The sequence below is a fragment of the Pseudorasbora parva genome, chromosome 1, assembly GCF_024679245.1.
Source record: "Pseudorasbora parva isolate DD20220531a chromosome 1, ASM2467924v1, whole genome shotgun sequence".
Taxonomy (NCBI): Eukaryota; Metazoa; Chordata; class Actinopteri; order Cypriniformes; family Gobionidae; genus Pseudorasbora; species Pseudorasbora parva.
The window spans coordinates 1,646,192-1,667,699 of record NC_090172.1 but is presented as its reverse complement, the minus strand read 5'-3'; the positions used below and the strand labels follow the sequence as shown (position 1 = coordinate 1,667,699).

General features: G+C 37.9%; 1 protein-coding gene across 1 annotated transcript; it reads right to left on the bottom strand.

Moving 5' to 3' along the window:
* Positions 1–871: 871 nt before the first annotated feature.
* On the bottom strand, positions 872–19,621 carry cdh31 (cadherin 31). Its single transcript, XM_067450868.1, has 16 exons — positions 19,325–19,621; positions 19,094–19,208; positions 16,335–16,582; positions 13,564–13,704; positions 13,323–13,478; positions 11,408–11,555; positions 11,146–11,318; positions 10,934–11,062; positions 10,663–10,848; positions 10,332–10,576; positions 6,390–6,535; positions 6,090–6,314; positions 5,758–5,976; positions 5,405–5,532; positions 2,168–2,311; positions 872–1,713 (listed from the first exon to the last, which is right to left on the bottom strand). The coding sequence occupies exons 1-16, from the start codon at positions 19,373–19,375 to the stop codon at positions 1,510–1,512; spliced, it is 2,658 nt and encodes an 885-aa protein (XP_067306969.1). The 5' UTR covers positions 19,376–19,621; the 3' UTR covers positions 872–1,509.
* Positions 19,622–21,508: the final 1,887 nt, after the last annotated feature.

Here is a 21,508-nt window from a genome sequence, read left to right as displayed (position 1 = left end):
CAAGTAGCCTAGTTAACATCCACTTTTGTTCTGACCAACTAAGGATCGTTTATCATATCACGTCAAACTGCAAATTATGCTTTTTCAAATTCTTAATGTTATCAGGAATGTGTGACTACATTTAATGTGCATTAGGGCTACCTGTAGTACCATTTCTGTGCAGTCTAATTTCTAATCGTCATATACCAACAGATGAATGTGGAGTAGAGGTGAAGCTTCCTCTCATAGCACGCACAAAATAACTGATGTTACCATAATGCACATAGCAAAACGAGAACGGCACAAGAAAACCCCTTAACTGCATGAATTAAGCAAACAGTCGTGCTACTGTTACAGAGCCTACTTCAACCATTGAAATGTCTTACCTGTCCAGCAGGAAAAAAAAACTGAAAAGCCCTTCATAACACGGCACCTTTAATTATCCTTGTTTTCGCGTTGTCCGGGTGAACTCTTTTCACTCCGACAACTTTTGCATTTATGAATCTCCAGTTGTCACTGGTGACTGTCGCTTGAACCTTTTCTAACCCGCCATCAAATTGATAAGTTTAATTATATCAAGTGCTGTGAGAAAAGGCCATCCCCACTTCCAACATCGTCACATGCGATAGCCTACTAACCGGGACACCTTTTTGTGTACAGATGTGACGTAATGACGCAAACATATGTTTGAATTTCCCGCGGAAATTCACCAGTACCACTGGAATTAAAAACATTATTACAATCGTACAGCTGTAAATCTAGCTATGATGCACAGAATAATGCCTTTTGTAATTGCGCTTTTGAACTTTTACATACATATTTGTAAATCACGATTAGAAATCTGATTAATTGTGCAGCCCTAGTGCGTTATAGAAAGAATTAACACGAAACAAACAGTAAAAGTAATTTAATTAAAAAAAGAAAAGAAATAAGCAATGTAAAAATTAATGCAGAAACAAGAATACAACTATATAAAAGGAAATAAAAGCATACATGAATGCCATTAACATCTTTTCAGTTGAGGGGAAAGAGACAGAAATGGAGACCTGCATATCATACAAAAAGTTTCTGAAAATTCAGTGCTTTAAAAAGAAAAGTAAATTTACAGTATAAATTCATGCTTTAGATCAATCTTTAATGCCAAGGAAGTTGTAAAAAATAACTATTACATTACATAAAATATGCTGGGCAAACTTAAATTTGGGACAAACATCTGAAGCTGCATTTCAGCTTCTCACCCAGAGAGCAATCCCAACAACTATTGAATGTCTCTTCAATTGGGAGCTTCTTTTGAGGTGGAAAAAAAGCCTTGTTTGTGTCTAGACTGCTCCCATGAAAAGAAAACGCTTCCAGTCAAAGAATCTGTCCTTAGTGTTGACGGATGAACAGTGCTATTATCCAGTTCCAACTTTAAACATTCAAATCCCCAGACCATAAAGCGAAGTATAAAATTCTCATATTGTGCACTTTAAACCATCAATGCTCCGCTTGCAGAGAGAGAGAGAGAGAGAGAGAGAGAAGTTAACAGTCTCAATCCTCGCCTCCTCCATACATGTCAGCCAGCTTCTTGAAGCGCGGGCCCCAACCGGTGAAGTCGTAGTCTTGGTCGCCTCCGGAGCTGGAGGAGTTGATGGAGCTCAGCGAACCTGCGTCTGAGCCGCCTCCTTCATAGTCGAAAACCAGGAGGGAGTCGTAGGGAGGGGCAGTGGGGTCGTTATCCGCAGCCTTCAGATTCTACCGCACAAAGAAGAAGCATTTAGGTCATACTCCTAGACCATTTTTTTGGGATTTCCGCCTGGATTTGGCCGACCCAAATTAAAAAGCTTCCCTTACACACATAGTGGTCCAAGTTCAAAATTCTGGGGTCATTTTACAGGACACCCATTGAAGTTACATAAAACACTGCTAAAAGTGATAAACATGGGTTCTCTAAGCTGTTATAACCCCCCAAAAGAGGTGCTTTTTTATTTTTTATAAATTAACTTTTTAAAATGTGTAACTCAGCCCAAAATGTCTGAATGAACCTAGAGCTCACAGGGCCCGTTTCCACTAAATTCCAGAAAATAGTGGGGGAAAAGCAGTTTGTCTGTCTTGCTGTATGCAAGATTTACTCAAATGGATCTGAAGGGAGGACCTTCAGATACACTTTGATTTTATTTATTTACTTTTCCTGTTTAACCTCACTTACATCATCAATGAATGTGCCAATCTCATCAGGGTTAGCAGGGCGAGGTCTATACTGAGGCGCGGTCATGTAAGTGGGCGCCACATCGTTTCTGAACACGTCAGGTCTGTTGTCCAAGCCTCGATGCAACACACTCAAATCAAAGTCCTGTGTTAGAAAGAATTTGATATTAAATAACGGCAAAAAGCAAGAACATCTACATAGCAGAATCATAGCTGTCAACCCTCCCGGTTTTCTCACGCATTTTAGCTCTTTTCCCGCAGTCTTCCCGCGTTAGTATTTTTCCATGAAATATCCTGTATTTGATGATTGTGTTCAGAACATGCAACTATCAGTGTCAGAAGTAGCTAGCACTTGTTGCTAGACCAATGCATCTGATTATATAGATTAGTGTATGTGAATATTAAAAAGCAAAAATACTATTTAGGCTACGAATCCTGAGTGTCTTGCGCGAATAAATGAATGGCGCCGACCAGCAGTTTACCTCGAACACATGCGCCTACAGAGAACTGTGCGTGACAATCGCACGGTTTCATCTCATACGCAGACAAACGCATGTCCATCATCTCTAGAGCCGCTCTGAGTCCAAGGAGGGACAAACCACAAAGAGGCAAACGGGTGTCGGGCACCCAAGGCTCATTAATGCACGAGGGCAACAAACGCCATCCCTATTGGTCATTGTGGTACAAAAATCACAAATTTTAAAAGGATGTTATGGGAGAAAAGCAAAGCATCACACTCTGCTGCATACGAGGCTGCGTAGCAGTCCAATTGGATCACCTATGATGACCCAGTCCACTGTCGAAAGCTCAAAAAAGGAGCATTTGAGGAACTAGACCAGGGCTATTCAAATCTTACCCTGGAGGGCAAGTGCGGTGCAGAGTTTAGCTCCAACCCTAATCAAACACACCTGAACATGCTAATAATGTCTTCAGGATCATTAGAAGGGAGAAAAAAACAGGTGGGTGTTTGATCAGGCTTGGCAAGATTTGAAAGCCCTGAAAGGTTGTGTAGTCCAATAAGTAACTTTTTATACTACATTACGTGGCAGGTCATGTACGTGTGCACCTTTACTTGGGGAAGTGATGGCACGAAAATGCACTGTGACAAAGATAAGCTGGCGGAGGAAGTTTGCTGCTCTGAACAATGTTCTGCTGGGAAACACTGGGTCCTACCAAAATAAGACCGACCCAAACATCGTTGCAAACCAGGTACTGCCCTTTCTGACCAGTGTTGTCTGGTGGAAGTGGCCTCCTTCGGAAGGATAATGCACCCTGCCACACAGCACACATTGATCAGGAATGGTTTCAGGAACAAAGAATGGCCACCAAAATTCCACATCTCCATCCAATTGAGTCCCTTTTATATTACATTACATTGGGGAAGTGATGGCACCAGGATCCACATTGGGATGACGACAAGCCAGTGGAGAAAGTGATGTTCGGAGCCAAGTTCAGCTGGGAAAGCTGGGTCCGGCCATTCAGGTAGATGTACATGACACGTACCACCTACCCAAATATTGTTGCAGACCAGGTACAGCCCTTCCTAACAACAGTGTTCTCCGGTGGAATTAGCCTTCTTCAGCAGGATAATGACCTTGCCCATATTGTTCCGGAATGGTCTGAGGAACACTATGGGTGCTTCCCAATTCTTATTTGTGCATCCTCTTTTCCTTCCCTCGCACCTTAGCTCCACCCCTTCAGGATGCAATGGAAGGACGCAAGGACAAGACGTGAGGACGGAAGAACTGAATCAAGCGAAATGATACATCTTCGCTCCCCTTAACGTCAAAGCGTCGTCAACCAATGACTCTACACCACTAAATTTAGTCGGGATTCTTGTACATTAGAGATAACTATTGTAAGCTTCAACCTCCACAAAATACCACATTTGTCCATATTTTATTTAATATTACCAGTTATTATTGACAAAATCATTCCCAGTTATTAACTGCCTTCTATTGGTATATTATTCATTTTCTAATGCTTTAATATAATTCTGCAACTGTCAGTTATGACATACATTTGTGTCTTGTACTTGTAAACAATAATAAACCGTGGCACAATGTGAAAGGGGAGGACAATGCGCGTCACGTTTAGTCGATAAAACTTCCGCAAAGGATACACCCGTGTCATTGCTTACGACTCCTCAGAAAGCTCCTCACTCCTTGACCCTCGCCTTCTCACGGTGCAATTAGAGAACTAAGATGTCCTACAAGAAGGCTGAGCTCCATCGGTTTCTGGGTAATAGGATGGAGAAACGAGGAGGGATATTGAAAAGCACCCAAAGACCAAATTCCCCAGATCTCAATCCAACTGAGCATCTGCATGATGTCCTAGACCAACAAATTCAAGTCTTGTAGGTTGAGGTAGAACCAGTGACGATTGAAGGATCTGCTGCCAGACACTACAGGGGTCTTGTACGGTCCACGCCTTCGCAGGTTGGTGCAGTTTTGGCACCACGTGGAACAGTATATTAGGGAAGGCCAATGTTTCGGCTCATCGGTGTATACAAGCAGTAGTCATTGCACCGTCCCAGCAGCAATTCTTTGACATTCCTCTACCTCCTAATCTTTGACATTCCTCCACTCTACGCAAAACCTTTGTGTTTAAAGCTCAAGCCAAACCTCAGCAAACAAAGTTCCTTCACCATTAACTATAAGAACTTGTTTGCTCTGCACTTTCAAAGCATGAGATCACATTTACAATTAGTAGACTTTTGAAGTTTAATAAGCAATTATATTAAGCAACATCACAATTCCTTTTTTGGTTCCCAAAATGTAAGATCTTTTTTTTTGTACCATGTGTAAATCTCGGCACAAGTTTATGCCCTAAAATTGAATGAATAGAATTTGTCTTTAAGATAAGGATCATGGTCCCTACGGACCCTTAATGTGTAATCCGAGCACCGCATTGAATCAGGTATTGAATCTCTGGACCTTGAATTATTGCTGCATTCACGTGCTTTCGGAATCACCACAAATACGAGTTTCCTAGGTAAACATTGCACAAGAGCACCCTCTCATTTCAAAATTAGAATGGGATGAGCTCGTATTCACAACTTCAGAAGTGAGAATTATCAAATTTCCAATAGCACGAGAAGACGGCAAACTCCAAATCCATGGCAAACAAAAATACACGTTGCTTATGCAAAAGCTAAGTAACAAGTTTGACCGTCACCTTTGGATTAAGTCAGCCACCAAAAACTAATAAACGCCTTAAATCTCCAATTGAAACCAACCTGATCATCTTCTCCACCACCTTCCTCGTCATAGTAGTAGATGTTGTCCCTTGTATCATCTTCAGGAAGGAGAGGTTCTTTTTTGTCAACTTTCCTCCTCATGAACAAGAGCAGAAGAAGAGCAAGCACTGTGGTACAAAAAAAAAAAAACTTACTTACAACAGCAAACCTTAAAGAACTCAGCAGGTCAAGGAAAATTAGATTGCTTTTGATCTTATGGGAGTTCAATTCATAAAGTGAATGTGCTTGGAAGAGCTAACTAGCATGAGACCCCTTTTCTGCAGTATACAACATGTACATTTTTAAGTACATGTACACACATACGTATATAAAAATGCATAGAAGTTACATACATAGCAGAAGCAAGATTCCTCCCAGGATCCCAAGAACTCCAGATAGTGGTATTCCTGCTACTCGGGTCTCTTGACAGCGCACCGTTTCTCCTTCACAGTCACACACTGATGCTTCAATGGTGTTTTCCTGAGGCAGTCCTTGCTGATCAACAACTCTCAGGATAACATTGTATTTGCCCTGCTCCAATGTTAACTTTGGTGTCAGATAGACACCGGTAACTAAAAGGGGAACATTATAATAATTACACATGTATACCAAGCCAGCCAGATATTTCAATGTGTAACGTACAAAATGATATTAATTTCTCCTTAAAACATTAGTAATTGCTCACATGTTTCATTCATAGAGGTGGTCCAATTTTTACTGGTTTCTCCTTGGGTGTCAACAGTAAAGGGACCAGCAAAAGGAGGTCCGTCTTTGTCCGTTATAGAGAGAAGCACTGGAGGCGAACCACGATTGCAAATGCTTATAGTCCTTTCATTGATGACGGGACCGTTGTCATTTACATCCACCAAATTAATAACCAGGGTTCCTGTGCCAGTTGCTGGAGCTTCAGCTGCACACAAACACAGACATTAGAAAAAGGCCATGCCAGCAAGAAGTCTACTCTTAAAAAAGAAACTGAAATTACCATCATTATCCTCCGCCAAAATGATAGCTGTGTATTTGCCATCTTTCACAAGGTTAGATTCTCTATCCAGTTCTTTCTTGACTTTGATAATTCCAGTGTCCGGAGTTACACTCACCCAGCTGGTAAGCTCATTGGCCACTTTATACCTGGAAGGAACCAAATATATTAGGTTAAAACTAGAAGTTCAAGGTATTTTGAAGTTTAAAGGATATGCATGCTATGATTTGATTTCAGTGTATGAGAGGACATTGGAAGGGATATAGGCCATGGCAGGTAGCTGCTAGACCAGGCTTCCTCAAAATCAGTCCTGTAGAGTTTAGGTCCAACCCTGGTCAAACACACTCGAGCAAGCTAATAAGATATTCAGGATCACTAGAAAAATCATAGGTAGGAGAGTTTGACTAGGGTTGGCTAAACTCTGCAGGACAGTGGCCCTCCAGGGACGAGTTTGAGGAACACTGTGCTAGACAAATGCTGGTCTCAATGGTTACTAGTTCCAGTGAGGCTGTTTGACCACCAAAAACAACAAACCTTAACTTACGCAAAGTCCAATGCAATCCTATGGGGTTTTGTTCTGAATCGCTAGAGAAATCAGTCAAACATTGACATTTTGGTAGGGCTGTGTGATATTGAGGAAAAATGCGATATTCGATATGCAATATGATATTGCAATTAGTGTGTAAAATCTATTTAAATTATATTTTAAAATATATATATATTTAAAAACTTAGAATGAAACCATTTGTTTCACATTCTTTGTGGGAAAAGAAAGAATTGATACAACTTCTGAAAGTGACCAGCAGTGTTTTAGTTAACTTTTAAATCTCAAATCATTCACGTTTTGGTGTGTGTGTCAGAGTGCAAGATTGTTATTGTTTCTCACTAATTATTGCATTTAATAACTTTTTAACATCAAGCAAGTCACATAAGTTAAGTGTGCCCAGTCTATTCTCTGCTATATGCGGACCTAAAGCCTTTTTCTATTAAAACAGGGTATCTGCAGATTTTACCAAGTCAAATTTAAGACTTTTTAAGACCTTTTTAAGACCATTATGAATAAAATTTAAGACCTATATTGCGCAATAAAAAAACATGCATAAGAAATCCAGAATCACTCAATTACTTAAACTTATATTATTTAATTTATTTTAAATTGAACAAAGTATTAGTGAACTTATTATTCATAGCTCAATCCCACCAGGATTAGCATATATATATATTAGGGCTGGGCAAAAAAAAAATCGATTTTTCGATTAATCGGTTTTTAAAATCTGGTCGATTCAGAATCAATTCTCAAATGCCATGAATCGATTTTTTAAAATATTTATTTCCGCTAACATTGAACATAAGCTTACCGTAAATCTAATTACTAGTCTTCTCCACTAGATGTCACCCATTTGCCTTGTGTGATCTTACAAAGGAGCAAGAGGCGCACATCATTTATCCATTCAGTGTTTAAATGGCAGCATCCGGTGCGTTGTCGCCTTTTATTAAGCTGAGGTGAAATGCTGTAGTAATACTAAAAATCTGCGGAACCATTTTATGTGACAACACTCACACAGCCGAACACACACACACACACACACACACACACACACACACACACACACACAGCCAATCACACAGCCAATCACACAACCGCTAAAAATAATTACATACACGCGAATGCTTGCCTTGCATTAGGATCAAACTTGAGCAGTCACTTAAGCACATACGTTAGCCATTATAGACATATTCAAATTATAGTCCATATACAGCGCAGGATCAAAAATTCAAACCCTATTAGCTTATATTATAAACAGATTTCCTCTAATAATAGTTAGTCCACAGTCAGCTTAAGTCAGCACCTTAAGGTATTGTTGTCCATTACCACGACAACTACTCACCCATAGACTAAAAAAATAATGAACGCATTTCTCATGTATGAAAAGTAAATTTGCACACATGAGCAGCAAAATTGCAAGAAAAGCTTGTCGTGTACTGAAAATTGCTATAAAAAAAACATCCAATATCCTAGCTTTTTATATTTTAGAATATATCAAAACATCCATAAAATACTTCTCAGATACATTTTTTAAATAAAGTTGCATTAAAATTGTATTTAACAATTGTATGGATTTGAAATATAGAGATGTGTTCTGTTTTAATGTACTCAGGTGTACCTAAAATAAAAAGTTTAACATATATGATTGTGGCTCTTCATTTCTTTTTAATTACACATTTATGTTCACTGTTCTTTTTTATAAATACCTATAGTATTTATTAAATCTATATTCATTTGAGTTGAATCAAAAATCGAATTGAGAATTGAAATTGAATCGATTTGAGGACTTGTGAATCAAAATCGAATCGAATCTGAACATCTGAATCGATACCCAGCCCTAATATATATATATATATATATATATATATATATATATATATATATATATATATATATATATATATATATATATTATTTTTTTGTGGTGGTCACTTTCATACATTTTTATTTTTTCATAATTAGGATGCAACATTAACCATATTATTATGTTAGATGCACAATGATCACACATGGCAATAAAACTAACAAAATGCATGAATCTTGTTTGGTAGGCATATTACAAAAACAAAAAAGGTTGTTCCAGTAGTGCACTATCTATCTTTAATAACACGATCGCTTGGGGTGGGAAATATGACCAACATCTTAAAAGTAAACCAGAGCAATAAGCAATTGCTTAATATAAGTAAAACGTTGTAATTACGTAATCAAGTAATCGGTCAGTAATAAAATATATACTTATAAACAAATGACAATAGGAAAAATAAATACAACAAAGATGCATACAAAGAGGAACACTCCATTGTTTTTAGAAATAGGGCTTATTCAACTTCTTTTGGATAAACCCCATTTAGATATTTTGGCAAATGCATTTGTCTCAGTGCATGCATTGTTTTAGTTTTGGCAGGGTCGCCGCTAGCTTAGCTTAAAATGCATTTCCCCACATATCTAAATGTAGAAAAGTAGAATAAGCCCGATTTCTAAAAAAGTTTGAGTGTTCCTTTAAGTGTAAGTGCTGTTTTCCCCGTTTGTGTTGTTGTTAAGCTATATTAGTTTGCTTTCACTTTGTGAGCTTAATGCCCAGATCCAGTACTTACTGACAGTTCCCAAACGTTTTAACTCAAATCAGGATATAGACATATGCATAATGTGTATATTTGATCGTTCAAGAGTAACGTTAGGCTAATGAGCCTAAAAATAACACATTCAATACACTCGCGCGAGCGCTGACAGGCAGCAAACACATAACGTTACAGCCTGACATCGGAGTTCGGCGTTTACATCACTGTTATGAACTCTATTTAGTGCAATCGGGTATATTATACTTTTATGTTGTCATTATGCAAGATGGTGAGAAAGATTCGCCTTCGCGTTCATGATCGCGGAACTGCAAGAACCGTCAGATTCAGCTGAAGAATAAAATCTGTTTTATGCGTCTGTGGGGTACGATCAGAAAGAGGCTCGTGCCAATAACACGAAAGCTGATTGGCTGCAATATAAGTGGCATGCTTGCCTAATTTGTAGTCGTAATAGAGCGAACAATAGTTGGTCTAGTGAAAGAAAACTACAAACACCACGGAACAAACACACACACGTGCTCGCGTGCTGCGGGAGGCGAGAGCGTTTCAATGAGGTAGCGTTACATGGACGTAGGAAAATTAAGACTATTTAAGACCTAGAACGCAATGCTTCCGCGAATTTAAGACTTTTTAAGGCCTTATATTTTGATTCTGAAATTTAATACTTTTTAAGACTTTTTAAGACTCCGCGGGGACCCTGTAAAATCATTCAGATCGTTGCGATATGCATATTGCGATATGTACATTTGTGATATTTCGATATATTGCACAGCCATACATTTTGGTGGTTTGATCGACTTGGAGAGGGAAAAAAATTCTTACGTTATCTTCTGTGCTTTTCCGACGTCTGGATCAGTGGCTGTATAAGTAACCAGTTCAGTACCAATCGCTAAATCTTCATGTTTGGTAATAACCTTCTCTTTTGGATTAAACTCTGGAGGCTCATTCACATCAAGAACATTCACCGTGACTGTGGCAGTGGAAGTGGGCAGAGACCCGACAAATGGATCATCGTTCTCAACAATCACAGACAGAATGTGTTGCTTGGTCTTCTCAAAGTCCAGGGGCTAAATGTGGAAGAGAAAGCGTATTTTACTAAAGGCAAATCATTATAACCAACTGCCTGTGCAAACACATGAGCAACACACAGTACCTTTACAGTGGTGATGATGCCCTCCAGCCGGCTGGGTCCAGTACTGACATTGAAAAACCCGGCCTTGTCACCGCTAATAATCCGATATTTGGTTGACCAGGCCGGAGATCCAACTTCATCTCCATCAGTAACTGTGAGTGTGGCCACTACAGCTCCTACTTGATTCTCTGGGACGGATACAGTGTGCTAAAACAGAGATGTGTGGAGCATACAAGTATTAATAAAGTTAAAACACTTGTATATTTATGTTCAGAGTGTTATAATATATTACCGTGGTTTTCTCAAACTGAGGAGCGTTATCATTGCTGTCAGTCACAGTAATAACAGCTGTGCCAGTGGTTGACAAACCTTTTCCTTCCATGTCAGCAGCCAACACTGTCAAAGTGTATTTGGACCATTTCTGGAAGGGAAGATGATTTCACATGAGTTTGTTTACATTAAATTATCCTTTGCCACTGCGAGATCATTCCTCAGATTTCTCACCTCTTTGTCCAAGCCTTCAGAATTCACAGAAATTCCTCCAGTAACAGAGTTGATTTGAAACATGTTTGGATTTGGCAATTCTGGTTCTTGCTTGATTATTGAGTATCTGAGATCTGCATTGTAAGTATCTGGATCATCTGCATCAGTGGCTGGGACGGTCATAAACTCAAGACCTTCAGAGAGAGAAGAATAAAGACTGATTAGGCGGTACGAGCTGAAGAGGCTGAAACCATTTCACTGAGAATCTGCACCATACACCTACCTATTTTATTAGCTTCAGGAACTTCTCCATTGAATGGATTTTGTGTAAAAACAGGAGGATTATCATTTGCATCCATCACATTTACAATAATCTCCATTGGACTTTCTACTATAGAAGGCTCATCAGCTCCAGTAGCATGAGCGACAAGCTAAAGACAGGAGAAGAAATAAAGGCACGTTAAGAGGCAAATATCTGAGGTTGTATCTTATCTTCGAGACTAGACATGTGCCGATTTTCGATAATGCGATTTATCACGATAATGAATATGCACGATATTGTTATCGTGGGCACTTTAAAATATCGTAAATAATAATTTATTAACAATTTATAATTTTTTTTATAATGCACTCAAGAATACTTTGCCCCTCAACCGTATAAATGCTCAACACCGCTGTATTCTGCGTCAAAGGGACACGCGCTCAGATATAAACAAGCCCAACGTGCGTTTGCACATGACTGAACCGGTGAAGGAGACGCGCTGCTGAAGTGCCGCTCAGTGACAGCAGAGGGCGCTGATGAACCGGTGAAGGAGACGCGCTGCTGAAGTGCCGCTCAGTGACAGCAGAGGGCGCTGATGAACCGGTGAAGGAGACGCGCTGCTGAAGTGCCGCTCAGTGACAGCAGAGGGCGCTGATGAACCGGTGAAGGAGACGCGCTGCTGAAGTGCGGCTCAGTGACAGCAGAGGGCGCTGATGAACCGGTGAAGGAGACGCGCTGCTGAAGTGCCGCTCAGTGACAGCAGAGGGCGCTGATGAACCGGTGAAGGAGACGCGCTGCTGAAGTGCCGCTCAGTGACAGCAGAGGGCGCTGATGAACTGCAGAATGCCGCGGTTACCCCGGAAACCAGCAAACAAACAAAAAAACGCGTGTAGTTTTTAAAACAGCCATTCGTTTTTGTAATCTCAATGTTGTTCATCACAGCACCAAATACTTAATACTTAAAGACTTAATAGGCTATTTATTTTCAAATTTAAACATTTTTATGTTTTAATCTGGACTACAACATGCCCTAATAATTAGAACTGTTCTAATTATTTGTTATTGTTCAGTATAACTTTGAGACATACGACTTCATTAGTTAACATGTTAATTCATTATTACCAAACTGACAATGAAAAATACTTATAAAGAATTAATCATTCTATGTTAATTTCTTAGTTACTTTTTAATAACATTAAAATCAAAATCAAAATAACTTTTTTAATGGACCTAAGATAAAACTAACAATGATCAATATTTCTGAACTAACATTAACAAAAACATTATACTTTCTGTACCAAATGTAGCTGTTGCTCAATCTTAGTTAATGCATTAACTAATGAGCCCTTATTGTAATTTGTAAGCCTACCTGTTGTTCTTTATAGCCTAATTCTTTTGCACTTTAATCTGTTTGAAAATTTTACTTTTACAGCTCTGAAAAAAAATCAAGAGACCACTTAACATTGATTTCTTAAGAGGGGTCTCTTAATTTTTTTTCCAGAGCTGTATATATTTTTGGTGCATTATTGTATTTAAACATTCAGTTATTTTTGTTCTTACAATAATAGTTCTTAAAGCTGTTATGCTATGGCAACACTTTTTTTTGCAACTTATTTCAATATCGTGATAATATCGTATATCGTGATAAAACTTCATCAATTAATCGCAACATGAAAAATTGATATCGGCACATGCCTATTCGAGACATGAAAATGCATGTGTAGTTGAAGAAAACAGTAAGTCAGTTTTATAGATACACAAATGACCACAAAAAAAAAAAAAGTACACTACAAACACAAGAGTAGTTTGTCATTTCCAATGCACATTTGATCTAATTAACTGACAGCTTTTAAAGAATTAAGAATGAGCAGACAGTCCAATGCTGAAATACACTAAGAACTAACTGTTGATTTTAAAAGGCACTAAATCAACTTACTCTGTATGAAGCTTTTGTTTCTCTGTCGAGTGGCCGAGTCACAAACACAAACCCAGAATGTTTGTCTATAATAAAAGTCCCCTTAGGGTCCAGATCGGCCCCTTCACCGGTGATCTTGTACTGCATCCGAGTTTCTTTAGAAAAGTCCGACTTGATCTAAATACAGAAAGAAATAACAGAACGAAGTCAATAACAGAAAAACCTCTTCTCAGCCATAACATTTTGAATGACTTTCACTCACCTGGACCAGCTTTATTGGGAAAGGACCTTTGCTGTTCTCAAGTACACTGAACGGAGGAATAACCCAACCTCTCTTTGCTCTCCTCAGACCCGTCGAAGACTTTGGAAACGTCAGAACCAGATCATCGGAAGCAGATTCCATCTGAAATTTAGTAAAATTACACTGATTGATATTGTTTATTGGCTAGCTGTACATTATAAACTTCAGGACTCCAAAGAGACATTTTTCCCTGCTGGTGCAACTCACACAGGGGCCACAACCATATAGGCCAACTGAGAAGAGTTGTCATTTCTGTTGCATATGAGAAACAGACAGCAAATTAAACGAAAGTGAAAACCAACTCAGACCAATAACAGATGACACCACAAGCTCAGAACCGGTTTACCCATGGGCCGATCACATGACACCGTTACTACACAGCACTGGGAGACTGTGAGAAAGCATTAATTCACTGCGATGTTAATGCCGCAGCCAAATTCGGTGCAGAATTCTCGTATAAACCATATCAGGTGATAAGTAGCTGATGCAAAAACCAGGAGAACAATTGTCATGAACAAGTTATAGAAGGCTTTTCCATCCATAAACTTTTTTTTTTAAATTCATCAACATTCATCATGGATTTAATGTAGTTGTAACGCCAACTGTGACAGAAATAGTCAGGTGTTTTTACATTATTCATTGTGTATTCATTCATAAAACCTTTTGAGAGTGAAATTCAAGCACTATTGATGGGCTTCCAAGCATTTCACACTTTTACAGCACTTAAAATATCACCCAATTTAAATGTAATTTTTAATGAGATTACCAAAGACATGTTAATCCTTTGACAAGTTTCCATATTTGTAAAAATTAAAGGTTTCAAATAAGGCAGCCCCCCAATAGTCGACCAAAATTGTATTAGTCGTTTAGTCGCAGAAGAATAAATAAACAAAAATGCAGAATGTTAATGCAGGAAATCCAACCAGTCGCCTATCATTCATCAACCTCAAATAAGGCTAATCACTTGAAACATCTTAGTAGGAACTTTATAAGTCTGCTCTAATGTAGATCAATGTGCACCATCATATAGATTCATATCGGTGTGTTACTGCCATAAAGGCACCAGCGCGATCACTCACATTTACTTTACACACTCCATCATACAGGAGTAATACAAACTGTAAAAGGCCTACTTTTACTTCTGTAAACTCACCCATCAACACCTTGTTTTTGTAAAATGAAAACAATCAGGATGCGCTTGATCTGCCATCTTGGATTCAGTGACCTTGAGCATCAAATGAACCAAAATGCAGCGTATACTTGCTACAGATATGAGAAATGTATAGAGATATTGAAATGTCAGCTTTTAAATGGATAAATTCAAGTGGAAAACAAATACTCATTATGTAATCCTGAAACATATTGACACCTCCGGGGCAAAGACTCGTCAGCCGGAAACACTGAAAATATTATCAATAAATTAAAATGTTCAGATAGTCTCTTGTTTTCACGCCACACTTGACATATGGATTTTTAATAAAACTAAAATAAAGCATGGCATGCACCAGACTGCATTTTACGGCAGTCACGTTACATGATTTGGATGTTACGTTTTTGCTTTTTATGGGCACACTGCTTTAAAGCAAAGGAACGGCATGCGGCACGGAAGCCAAAATCAAAAGCAGAACTGGAATTTGACTTGAATTGTTTTTCAAATGCGTCACCACGCATGAAAGACAGATGATACAGACAGATAATTTGGCAATCTAGTCTGCCATCGCTGTATTTTAACGTCACAAGGGGAAAAAAATGTCTGGCTATCACCAGAGCAAGCTCAATTTAAGATTGAACAGCGATCTGGCGAGTCTGCTAAGCATTTTCTACTGCACAAGAGGCGTGATAAATGAGCATAGTTCAAATGAATCTGTATGCAATTGAATAGACCTTCAACCAATCAGACCACAAGAGGCGTGATCAACAAGCAGCAACCCATTGCTTCTATAGCCGTCATTGTGTTAAACCAGCCAATAGCACGCCAGATGGATAAGCCAGTCTGTGATTGGTTCCCACATAAGTGTAACAAGCAGTAGAAATGAATGCACAGGTTTCCAGACCGAGTTGCCGGGCGAACTCAAATCACCGGTAGATCAGGCTGGGTTTATCCAGTCTAGCATTAAAGATCATAATCTCTACAATTCACTTGAAAAGTAGAATCACGGACATCAAAGTCAATCACGATTAAAAAAAAATTAATTAATCAACAAAAATGTGCTAGATCCCGACCCCCCTCCCCCACCCATTTAAACTTTTCCGTGAAAAAAATTGGGTTTTTGAATATTACTGTTGTCAATAAAAGTATATTTTATCTGCATATCGCAAACTCTGAGAAGTTGAACCATCAAATGTGCATTTACAAGAAATAATGTTATTAATAACTGCACTTATTGATGCAAAACCATAGTAATCTTAGGTTTGGATTAGAAATGGTGAATTTAACACTTGCCCTCCTACTAATTTCGAGTCCAAAAGGACACGAGTCAGTCTCGAGACCGAGTCTCGAGTACAATTCACTGGCCTACCTTAGTTTGAAACCAATCAGAGAGGGCTGTGAAAAATTACATTTATTTGTAGTGATTGGATATTTCATGAATCTAGCACGTCACCAATAATTAGTCCTAGACATCTGCTGAAAATTATAATTGAATATGTAAAGTAGCCCATAACTGAGATGCCCAATAGAGGTCAGGCTTGTGCTGTACTGACAGCAGTTTCCAAAAGGAGCTTGTTTGTACCTGTGGAGAGGAGACGGTTGTGGTCGTGTCCATGTGATGGTCCTCATGATGGTGAACTTGCTCAACTCTGACAGATACTGTGTGCTTCTTGCCACTGGAGTCCCAAGCGTGCACAGAAAACACCTTGTGGCCTTCATGAAGAGTCACTTGTCTCTTGAGTGTTACAGTCCCATCCGTGTTCACATCAAACCGCTTGTCAACGGACTGAAAGAGTGTTCTCGTTCTTCCATCGCAACTACTGAAAGTTACTGAGGAAGGAAAGGAGCAAAAACTTTAGAACAAACACTGCAAAAAAAATGGCGTCTTGTTTCTAGTCAAAATATCTAAAATTTCTTAGAAATTAAGAAACATTTACTAGACAAGTACAAACTATTATCTTGTTTTGGGAAAATAATTATTCAAAATTAAGAGTTTTGTCTTAAAATAAGCAAAATAATCTGCTAATGGGGTGAGAAAAATAATCTTGTTTTCTGTTTGAATTTAGATTATTTTTCTCACCCCATTGGCAGATTATTTTGCTAAACTTAAGCAAAATTTCTTAATTTCTTGTTTTAAGAAATGTTAGATGTTTGGACTAGAAACAAGACAAAAATACTAAGTAAGAAAAGCATTTTTAGCAGTGCAAGCTATGACTTCAATGGTATTTTATTTAAAAAAAAAATATGACTTTTAGAAGTAACAAGGAATTAAATTATATGTTGACACCAGGTTATATTTAAAAAGCATCAATTGTTTCATTTCTTCAAATGTTTTGATCAAAGCAAAGCATTAAAAACTACTTGCCACGTGTTACCACCTACCAAAATAATGGCCAATTTATATAGTTCTGTCTTAAGCCTCATGGACGAGATCAAAAAGTTTTAAAAGTAGGTAAGTTTGCAATATTCACATGCAATGTTTGTCCAAATGTGGTATAGCATAGAGGCATGCTTTACACCCAAAAGGTCTCAATGTTTGTTTAAGGCAATGCTAGCATTTATTATTGCCAAGACATCAAACTATATTTGGATTAACGAGTAAAAAAGGTTTCTCACAGGGTTAAAACAAGCACGAGCTACAGGATTAAACTCGCTGTCAATCCTTTTCCCAAAGCATAATTCATTTAAACAAACACTATCCCATTTTACAGAGGTTTTGCAGTGGCCATAGTGCAAATCCATTAGAGATCGGAAGTGGTGAAACCAATCAGCTCTTAGAAATAAGCCACCATTAGTGGGACAATAAGAGGAAACTCCTTTGGAGATGTACAGAGAAGTAAACTACAGATCAATAGCAGTACGAAACCAAAGACTGCATGGTGAATTTACAAACAAAAACGTTCTATATTAATCAAATTAAATAAATGAGTATAATGCAGCATTAATTCACAATTTTATGTATAAAATGGATGCGTCTGAAAACTGACTAAATGAACCATGTTTGAGAGATGTGGGCATAAAATCGAAAATAAAGTCACATTGCTTTATGGAAAGTGCCTGATTGAGGGATGGCCAAAACTTATAAAAGTCAATGCATTAAATAAAAAATGCTTACACCTAACAGCCCAATAAAGTAAAAGCTGTGTCAAAACCAAAAATAGCTGGGTTTATTTCTCAAAGACTAATTAATTTCCAAACAAAAAGGTTGTTTTATTAATCAAAGAATAAATCAGTATAATGCACTGTCTTGTTTCCAGTCCAAATATCTAAAACTTCTTACATTAAGAAGCATTTACTAGACGAGCAGTCTTATTTAGGAAAAATATGAATAAATTGAGTTTTTGCTTGTTAAGCTGCTAATGGGGTAAGCAAATCATTATTGTTTTCTGTTTGAATTAAGATTATTTTGTGCACCACATTGGCAGTATTTTACTTTCTTTAAGCAAAAAAAATAAAATTAAAGTTACTCCCCCCAAAAAACAAGACAATGTTTAATTGTTTTAAGGATTTTTAGATGTGTGGACTAGAAACAAGACAAATACTAAGTAAGAAAAGCATTTTTTTGCAGTGTACTACATTAATTATTTACAAAAATGTTCTATACTACTTTAAACTGGATGAGCAAGAAACATGGTTGTGAGATGGGGGCTTAAATAAATCGAAACTAAAAATGATAAAAATCACATTACTTATGGAAAGTACCTGCTTGAGTGGGGAGGGGGGACCAAAACTTACAAAAGACAACGGATTAAATGGAAATGCTTATACTTAATGGCCAATGGAGTAAAAGCAGTTTCCTCAAAACCAAAAATAGCTGTGTTTATTTCTCAATAGTTAAAAGAAAAAGAAAAGTGACAAATCTTAAGTGACTTGTTGACACTGATCTCCTGGTTTCACTCCCACAGAAACTCACAGAATGAGATCATCTGAATTTCACAACACCTGCAGACTAACTGAAGCATTACATTTACACAGAGAGAGAGTTTAATTCGACATTTGAGAGAGCTAAAATTAGGTTTAATTCAATATTTGCAGAGTTCAACCCTAAGATGAGTAGTAAAAAACAACAGTTTAAACTACACAAATTAAAGAAATCCACAGGAAAGACAACAAAACTAAGAGAATAACTAATATAGTTAGCATCTGGGTGTAATAAAGGGTTAAAAGGAAACACTGTAAACCAAGGCTGTACACTAAAAGGCACAATCAAACTCGAGGGGAGGCCAGATTTAACGCTAGCATAGAGCATTTTTGGATTAGCGCAACTTCGCGCTTTTTGAGTAACGTTACTGAACACATTTGAGTATAATAATCAGTAATTTAATAAGATTGTTGACCTACCTCTTCCTAGTCTTTTTCCCCTGTGAAGGTGTTCTCTGTGCACTTTAAAAACGACTAACTCCGACTCAAACCCAGGTGTGCATGTCGACTCCTCCGTGTATCCACATGAAAATACCTAGTTAAACGAAATTAGTAAATAAAACATTTGATATCCAATCGAATAAGTTACATTACGGTTTGAAAACACGCGACCGTTTCGACGCCATAAAAAAAATTAAGGCCTTAACTTACCTGAAAAAGAAAAATTACAACTCCCAATCGCACAATCCTCAAACACGCCATTCGATGCGATAAAATCCACACAAAACCCTTAATTTCTCGAAGTTTTCTCAAGTAAAGCACAGCTGTTTCTCCGACCCTCTCACCAGCCGTGAAGTGAGGAAATGATCTTCAGGTAGGTCGGCTTCGGCTCTGACGTAGGCATCCAGGTGACCTCGCCCATCCGGTAATTACAATGTCCAAATATGGATATTTATGGCCTAAACACACAGGTAAAAAAACGAGTTCGAAAATCCCCGGATTAATGACCTGCGTGTGAAATATGAAAACGTTGCTCGATCTTCTCAAACACCCAAGATATCGTCCCACACAATTAACTCTTTAGAAGACCATTTCACTGCAACTGCTGTGTTGGAGCACAAAAAACCTCCTTTCATGCCTGTACACTGAAACACCCCCCACACACACACACTCACTTACTCACTCACACACACACACACACACACACACACACACACACACACACACACACACACACTCACACTCACACACTCACTTACTCACTCACACATCCTCTGTCTGCTGCTGATTTGATGTTGAAATTGATAACACACTGCAAAAAAGGCTTTACATATTAGTGCGTTTCAGAAAGAAAAAATGCTTTCATAGCCTATTTTTTGTTTTGTTTCTAGTCCACACATCTAAAAATCCTTAAAAACAAGAAGCATCTACTAGACAAGTAAACATGATTGTCTTAAAATAAGCAAAATATTCTGCCAATGCGTAAGAATAACCTTAGTTTAAACAGAAAACAATATTATTTTGCTTACCCATTGGCACATTATTTTCCCAGTGAATCCCATACAGTCATGTGGAGAAATAGCTGAAATAGCTTAGGTTTCAGTAAATCATATTGCACATCTTCCATGGTAGCTTACTTATTTCATTTTGGTATTTCTTGTGACCCTGATGATTAACTTCAAGATTAGTCACACAATAGTTATGACTTTACAAGAGTCATCAGGCCACTTCCCAGCCAATGCCACAATAATAGCCTCCCTAACTAGGTCTATAGTGCTTGCTTTGTTATATCACTGACCCTATAATGTATTTATTAATTGAATGGATTACCCAGATTATATCCATAACTAATTGCGGACGAGAGAACAGAAAATAGCATGTCTTGTTTGCTTTCTGTTCAGCCTGGAAGCCTCAGGCTATTAAAGATAGCTTTTATTTTCTCCCTTAGTGTTGAGTTTGATCATGAGTTTCCAATGTGATCATAAAAGCATTAATGTAAAAGTATTTTGTTCCCATGAGAGCTGGGTAAAAACGAATTTCCACGGAGAAAGTGTCTTTAGCCGTTTTATCTATTTATTTATTGTTTGTTTGTAAACAAGATATGTTATTGTTAGTGTAATGTTAGTGTAAGATAACTGTAGCCTAGCTTTAATGATTTATTAAAATACAGATAAACCAGCACAGCCAATATATATTTTTCCATGTGTCCACATTTAAGTCGTGACCTTTATTTGTTTTACTGCTTCAATAGAAATGTTTTCAGCTTCACAATAATAAACAGGAAAATAACAAATTTAATGATGCACATATGATCAAATATAAGACTGCTGTAAAGAATGTGTTATTAATCATGTTGATTCAGTTCTGTTCAATAACTGTGTAAAGTTCATTCTTTATTAAACCAGTTCAGCCATAAGTACAGAAGACAAATAAAAAGGGACTGCAACTTTTTACCTCATAATTCTGACTTTTTTCTCACAATTGCATGATATAAACTTATTATAAATAGTCAGAATTTGCAATATGCACCAAATAGGCATAACATTATGACTAGCTTCCTAATATTCAGTTGGTCCTTTTGCTGACCCATCAATGCATGGACTCATCTAGACCCCTGAAGGTGTGCTGTGGGATCTGGAACCAAGATATTAGCAGCAGATCCTGTAAGTCCTGTAAGTTGTGAGGTGGGGCCTTCATGGATCAGACTTGTTTGTTCAGCACATCCCACAGATGCTCGATTGGTTTGAGATCTGGGGAATTTGGAGGCCGAGTCAACGCCTCAAACTCGTTATTGTGCTCCTCAAACCATTCTTGAAGCATTTGTGCAACCAGAGAATAATGTTTCCATGAAAAAGTTTTGAACGTTTGTAAGTTTTGTGGCACATACAGTTAAAC

What these genes read in the sequence shown, in the direction of transcription:
- cdh31 (XM_067450868.1), bottom strand. Translation starts at nt 19,375, where the DNA reads ATGGCGTGTTTGAGGATTGTGCGATTGGGAGTTGTAATTTTTCTTTTT. An exon ending in TCCCAATAAAGCTGGTCCAG is followed by an intron (nt 13,479 to 13,563) that starts GTGAGTGAAAGT and finishes TTCTGTATTTAG; the next exon opens with ATCAAGTCGGACTTTTCTAA. An exon ending in CTGAAGGCTTGGACAAAGAG is followed by an intron (nt 11,063 to 11,145) that starts GTGAGAAATCTG and finishes CTTCCCTTCCAG; the next exon opens with AAATGGTCCAAATACACTTT.